The sequence below is a fragment of the Chionomys nivalis genome, chromosome 14 (assembly GCF_950005125.1).
Source record: "Chionomys nivalis chromosome 14, mChiNiv1.1, whole genome shotgun sequence".
In the NCBI taxonomy this organism is placed as follows: Eukaryota; Metazoa; Chordata; class Mammalia; order Rodentia; family Cricetidae; genus Chionomys; species Chionomys nivalis.
In genome coordinates, this window is record NC_080099.1 from 47198114 (window position 1) to 47205368 (window position 7255).

Consider the following 7255-nt stretch of genomic DNA (forward strand, 5'->3'; position numbering starts at 1 on the left):
CAGTGTTAGCATCTATAAGTTAGGATAAAATATAGCTTTAAAAAGTTCTGTTCTCTCCCAAAGCGATCTGCTAGTGCTCAGGTGGGCAGGCTCATATTAATAGAAGAAATTTAGTGACAGAGTTTTTACTTACGTTACATCTATTCAGTACTAGAATTACTGGGATTACTAAAACTTTTTATCTCTGAGATACCAACCATCTATCAAGAGGGATGATGATATGCTCACAGATCGTTAAATCCTCTGCGATACGTCAGGAGAAAACTGTGTAAACCCTCTAGGAACGCCAAGGCTCAAATGACAAACTTTGTCTCAGGAAGTCAGAAAAGGCTTTCTAGAGAAGGTGACATTTAAGTTTTATAGGATGAGAAGAAGGGTGACATTTGGATAAGAAAGGCAACATTCTAGAAAATATGAAAAGAATACATAATGAATAGAGGCTTTAATAAATTATATTTTTATATTATTTTACTCCTGTGTTTACATGTGAGTATATGCTCCATGTGTAATGGTGCCCATGAGGTCATCAGATCCCTTCTGAGGTCAGTGCCCCTTTGGCCAATCATCTCCAGCTAGGCTTAACCCTCAACAATGCTACCACATCGAGGATCAAGCTTCCAACACTTGAATCTTTGGAAGGACAAACCACATCTAAACCATAGCCCAAAGCCCAGGGGAAAACTTAATTGCACTCAGTGAAAATAAGTTGTTCTGCCTAGAACTGGCCCCTATAGTCTTCAAAATGTAATGAACACAGTCACCACAGGACAACTGAGGAAGACCGAAGAGGAGTCACTGGGCATAGTTTCTATGGCCTTGTGCTGACAACCACACCTTGAAATCCTTTTTGTTTGTTTGTTTGTTTGTTTGAGACAAGGTATTTCTCTGTAACAGTCCTGCCCATCCCAGAGACAAGGCTGGCCCTGCGGGCTCTGCCACCTGAATGCTGTGATTAAAGGTGTACACCACCAACACCCAGCCAGACTTACTTTTTGGGATCTATGCCAAGTTGCAGTGTAATTATATCTACAGCCTCTGTGGACCTGTGTGTAACATGGAGGGTCCTGTTTGTTTCTGTAACATGATGGGCCAGGCCTGCTTGTCTGTTGTTGGGGTTTTTGTCCTGCCTGGTAGGTACCCCACAACTGTTTAGCCCCAAAGAAAATCACACATAGATCTCTATAAGTTATAAAGCTTATTGGCCCATTAGCTCTAGCCTCTCACTGGCTAACTCCCACATCTTGATTAACCCATTTTTCTGATCTATGTTAGCCATGTGGCTCAGTACCTTTTTTCAGTGTACTTTAGCAAGCTTTAGAAACAGTTCATTAGTTGCACTCGGTGACAAATACAACATCTCTTGTAGCCAAGATGGCATCACACTCTTAATTTGCTTCTCTCCCCCCAAAGTCCTGAGATTACAGGTATGAACCACCACACCTCATGTTCTACATGGGTCTCAAGAGCAAGCCTCTGACAAATTCAACACAATGCCCAGCAAAATCCCAGCAAAATTCTCCAAAGACCTCAAAAGAATGGTATTCAACTTCATATAGAAAAGCAAAAATCCCAGAATAGCCAAAACAATCCTGTACAATAAAAGAACTTCTGGAGGCATCACAATCCCTGACTTCAAACTCTACTACAGAGCTACAGTACTGAAAACAGTCTGGGATTGGCATAAGAATAGACAGGAGGACCAATGGAACTGAATAGAAGACCCGGATATCAATCCACACATCTTCGAACACCTGATTTTTGACAACGAAGCAAAAAAAAAATATATCAAATGGAAAAAAGAAAGCATATTTAACAAGTGGTGCTGCCATAACTGGATATCAACATGTAGAAGAATGAAAATAGACCCATATCTACTACCATGCACATGTAAAGCAAAAGACCTAGTCAACAAGACAAAACAACAGCCTACAGAATGGGAAAAGATCTTCACTAACCCCACATCAGACAGAGGTCTGATCTCCAAAATATACAAAGAACTCAAGAAATTGGACACCAAAAGAACACATAATCTAATAAAAAAAAAATTGAGTACAGACCAAAACAGAGAACTCTCAACAGAGGAATCTAAAATGGCTGAAAGACACTTAAGGAAATGTTCAACATCCTTAGTCATCAGAGAAATGCAAATCAAAACAACTCTGAGATTCCATCTTACACCTGAAAGAATGGCCAAGATCAAAAACACTGATGACAACTTATGCTGGAGAGGTTGTGGGGAAAAGGGAACACTTCTGCATTGCTGGTGGGAATGCAAGCTGGAACAACCACTTTGGATGTCAGTGTGGTGATTTCTCAGAAAATTAGGAAACAGCCTTCCTCAAGACCCAATAATACACTTTTGGGTATATATCCAAAGGATGCTCAATCATGCCACAAGGACATGTTCTCAACTATGTTCATATCAGCATTGTTTATCATAGCCAGAACCTGGTAAAAACCTAAATGCCCTTCGACTGAAGAATGGATAAGGAAAATGTGGTACATTTACACAATGGAGTACTACACAGCAGAAAAAAATGACATCTTGAATTTTGCAGGAAAATGGATGGATCTAGAAAACATCATTTTGAGTGAGGTAACCCAGACACAGAAAGACAATCATCACATGTACTCACTCATAAGTGGCCTTTAAACATAAAGCAAAGAAAACCAGTCCACAGATCACAATCCCAGAGAACTTAGACAACAATGAGGGCCCTAAAGAGAGACTTTTATAGATCTAATCTACATGGGAAGTAGAAAAAGACAAGATCTCCTGACTAAGTTGGGAGCATGGGGACCTTGGGGGAGGGTTGAAGGCGAGAGGAGAGGCAGGGAGGGGAGCAGAGAAAAATGTAGAGCTCAATAAAAATCAATAGAAGAAAGAAGTCTAGGAGGGACCAAAAAAAAAAAAAAGGATACCTTTAGTTAAGAACACCAAGATTGACTTAACCCAGATTTCTTCTGTGGAGATAAACATTGAAAACAACATTTATCATTTATAAGGCATTGCTACATGGGTAAAGTCTTCGTTGAATCCCCAGAATTCATATAAAGCTAAATATATTAGTACACACCTGCAGTCAAGGGCTCCTGCGGTGACAGGGAGCACGGGCAGGCTGGTACACACCTGCAATCCAGGGCTCCTGCAGTGACAGGGAGCACGGGCAGGCTGGTACACACCTGCAATCCAGGGCTCCTGCAGTGACATGGAGCACGGGCAGGCTGGTACACACCTGCAATCCAGGGCTCCTGCAGTGACAGGGAGCACGGGCAGGCTGGTACACACCTGCAATCCAGGGCTCCTGCAGTGAGATGGGGCACAGACACGTGAATACCTGGCAGTGTCAGTGAACTATAAGAGGCCTTGTCTCAGATAAGGTGAAATGAGACAGACACACATGATTGTCTCCTGATCTGTACATGCATACCATAGCACACACATGCACATAAGCACACCCTTGGGGAAAAGGGATCATTTTAGCCACTTTTAAGTGTTCAGTTCTGGGACGTTAAATACATCGCTGTCATTACCACCAATCTCCGTTTGCACCTTTCCACCTAAAACTCTACACCCTTGAGATACTAACCTCCCCTAACAGGGGCTTTATGCATTTACTTCTTGTAATCAATGTTGTGATATGAGAATTATACCGTTTTTATAGATGTGAACACTGAGAAACAGAGAAAAGTAGAGCTTTTGTCTCTCAAACAGACAGGAAGAAGATTTGAACTCTTCTGTCTGATTCCAAAGAATTCTATACTGAGCTACACAAATAGGGCCATGATCTGGATCGGAGACCAAATACTGTCACTGGTGGCCAGAGACCTTGCACAAGAAGCTGACTCCTTGAACTGCGGCCAACACTGGGAAAGCAACAGTGTGGTCTCTTACTCTGTAGGCCATCTCCAGCAGCCTAGAGAAGATGTTGCTTATACAGCCTGCTCTGTACTGCACCTGTCTAAGTTAGAATTTCTATGGCTGTGGAGAGACACCGTGACCGCAGCAACTCTTATAAAGGAAAACATTCATTGAGCTGGCTTAGTTTCAGAGGTTGTTTCCATTATCTTCACGGTGGGACATGGTGGCATGCAGGAGGACATGGTGCTGGAGAAGAAGCTGAGATACCTACATCTTTTCTTTTTTTATGAGAGAAAATTATTTTATTCCAAAGGATTAAATAATGAAAAAACTGAGTCTTAGCAAGCCAGTGACAAGGAAAGACACTGAATCATGAATCAGTCCCTTTCAACCCCTCAAAAGAAGGTCTGATCCCACTATAGACTTACGGGGCTGTCTCTAAAACAGAAATATAATCCAAGAAGACAGATCATGAGATACCTACATCCTGAGCCATAAGTTGAGATTCCTCTGTCTTGTTCCACAGGCAGCAGGAGACTGTGCCACACTGGGCATAGTTTGAGCATATGATATTTCAAAGCCCACCGCCACAGCAACACACTTCCTTCAACAAGGTAGACTTACTCCAACAAGGCCGCACCTCCTAACAGTGCTAGTCCCTATAGTCCAAGCATTCACATGGGTGAGTCCATGGGGGCCATTCCTTTTTTTTTGGGGGGGGGGGGATTTTTTGAGACAGGGTTTCTCCTTAGTTTTTGGTTCCTGTCCTGGAACTAGCTCTTGTAGACCAGGCTGGCCTCGAACTCACAGTGATCATGGGGGCCGTTCCTATACCAGCCACCAACTCCTCTCTGCCTGGGCTTTCATGGCTCAGGGACTCAACCTCTGTGGGAAAGATGATGAAAAGTTCAGGACTCTGCAAACAGGCCTGGGCTGAATTCTCTAATTCCATAGCTTTTAAGTTTGAGTCTTCTGGAGGGAGAAGGCCCCTCCTTGCAAGTTAGTTCAAGCCCAGGTTAGTACCTAATGCCTGAAGAGACACATGGGGCTGCTCAGGACTCTTCAGGAGCAGCTGCTAAATCTGGATTCGAGACTCATTTTTGACTCTGTCTCCTCAGACTGTCTGACCTGAGAGAAAAGCCACTGTTCCCCACCAGGGAATCTGAGCTTCCTAAGACAGTTCATCTTTCTGCAGCAGGTCACTGAGAGGGCCAGCGAGCCTGACCGGAGCCATGACAGTGTTCTAATAGCCCTTTCCAGGGACCAGGCCTTAGTTTCAGTTTACTGGAACCAGCTGCAGCTGAGCAAGCAGTTCTTAGGAAAGTCGCAACCCATGGGCAACTAATCAGAGGGTGTCCCAGAGCCTCGTGCAAGCTTCAGAGAACTAAAGAGAGCTTCTCCCAGCCTGCAGCTGAAAAGCACCAATCCCTAAGCCACCGGTCAGTCCTATAGGAACCTGTAAAGTGACTAAACGCACCAATCAGCCCCCACACTAATCTCTCCTCCCTCGAAAAGCTCTTAACCCTGCTTAAAAGGAACGTGAACTTCTCTGGGGATCACCATGTGCCACTCTGACATGCTGGAATTTTAAATAAAAGCTCTTACTGATTGCATACATGGCTGAAGGTCTTTCATGTGAACTTTAACAGCCACGAGCAATGGTTAACTGGACAGCCTATGGAATGGTCAGTTTTAGTTCAGAACTTCTCTCTAATTTAATGAACTAAGGCAGAAAAGGACATGGACCTACTGTGATGGCTTAGAAAACAGAGGCATGTCCTGTGGTGAATACTATGGCCTCTTGCAAGGTTTTGACCCATACTGGTTCCCTGAGATGGGGCTGAGGGATGGGTGGGTAAATAATTCTAATACACTTCAGAAGTTAATTAACCTGTCTGGGCTTTTGTTGCTCCCTCTTCTACACAAGTGGGACAGTTGTCTCTACCTTACAGGGTTGTTATGAGGACTAACTGACAAGAGAGTGATGGCACATACCTGTAATCCTAGCACTTAGGAAGCCAGGACAGGAGAATGGCAAGTTTGAGCTAAACTGGAATATGCAGCAAGTTCCTGTCTCAAGACAAACAAGCTAGGGGTAGTGACCATGCCTATAGTCTCAGAACTTGAGGGAGAGGCAGGAAGACTCACACAGCTTCCAGGCCATTCAGAGCCATTTAGTGAAACCCTGTCTCAAAAGAGTAAAAACCTGGTACTCAGTAGATGCTTAAGAAACATCAGCTCGCCGGGCGGTGGTGGCGCACGCCTTTAATCCCAGCACTTGGGAGGCAGAGGCAGGTGGATCTCTGTGAGTTCGAGACCAGCCTGGTCTACAGAGCTAGTTCCAGGACAGGCTCCAAAACCACAGAGAAACCCTGTCTCGAAAAACCAAAAAAAAAAAAAAAAAAAAGAAACATCAGCTCGCCTCCTTTCCTTTCTGCTGGGAACCGGCTGCTCGCTGTCGAAATGGGCAAGTTCATGAAACCCAGGAAAGTGGTGCTCGTCCTGGCTGGATGCTACTCGGGACGCAAAGCCGTCATCGTGAAGAACATTGATGATGGCACCTCAGACCGCCCTTACAGCCATGCCCTGGTGGCTGGAATTGACCGCTATCCCCGAAAAGTGATGGCTGCCATGGGCAAGAAGAAAGTCGCCAAGAGATCCAAGATCAAGTCCTTTGTGAAGGTTTATAACTACAACCACCTGATGCCCACAAGGTACTCTGTGGACATCCCCCTGGACAAAACTGTTGTCAACAAGGATGTCTTTAGGGACCCAGCCCTGAAATGCAAGGCAAGGCGGGAAGTCAAGGTCAAATTTGAGGAACGATACAAGACAGGGAAGAACAAATGGTTTTTCCAGAAGCTTCGCTTTTAGGTATATTTTTGTTTACATCATTAAAAGTTTTTTTTTTTATTCTTTTTTAATTAAAATTTCCAACTGCTCCCCGTTTCCCATTTCCCTCCCCTCCTCCCACACATTGCCCCCTCCCCCCACTCCCCTCCCCCTATCCCCACTCCTCTTCTCCTCCCCCCAGTCCATTCCCCCTCCCTCTCGATACTGAAGAGCAGTCCAAATTCCCTGCCCTACAGGAAGACCAAGGTCCTCCCACTTCCATCCAGGCCCAGGAAGGTGAGCATCAAAACAGGCTAAGCTCCCACAAAGCCAGTTCATGTATTAGGATCGAAACCTAGTGCCATTGTCCTTGGCTTCTCATCAGCCTTCATTGTCCGCCATGTTCAGAGAGTCCAGTTTCAACCCATGCTTATTCAGTCCCAGTCCAGCTGGCCTTGAAGAGCTCCCAATAGATCAGTTCCACTGTCACAGTGGGTGGGTGCACGCCTCGTGGTCCTGATTTCCTTGCTCATGTTCTCCCTCCTTCTGCTCCTCATTTGG

General features: G+C 44.8%; 1 protein-coding gene across 1 annotated transcript; it reads left to right on the top strand.

Moving 5' to 3' along the window:
* Nucleotides 1–6325: 6325 nt before the first annotated feature.
* Nucleotides 6326–6750, top strand: LOC130886883 (60S ribosomal protein L27-like). The gene has a single exon (XM_057789100.1). It carries the CDS (start codon nt 6326–6328, stop codon nt 6734–6736), a length of 411 nt encoding a protein of 136 aa, XP_057645083.1. The 3' UTR covers nt 6737–6750.
* The last annotated feature ends 505 nt before the right edge of the window (nt 6751–7255 follow it).

Excerpts from the sequence above, each read along its gene's own strand:
- LOC130886883 (XM_057789100.1), top strand. The coding sequence starts at position 6,326 with ATGGGCAAGTTCATGAAACCCAGGAAAGTGGTGCTCGTCCTGGCTGGA.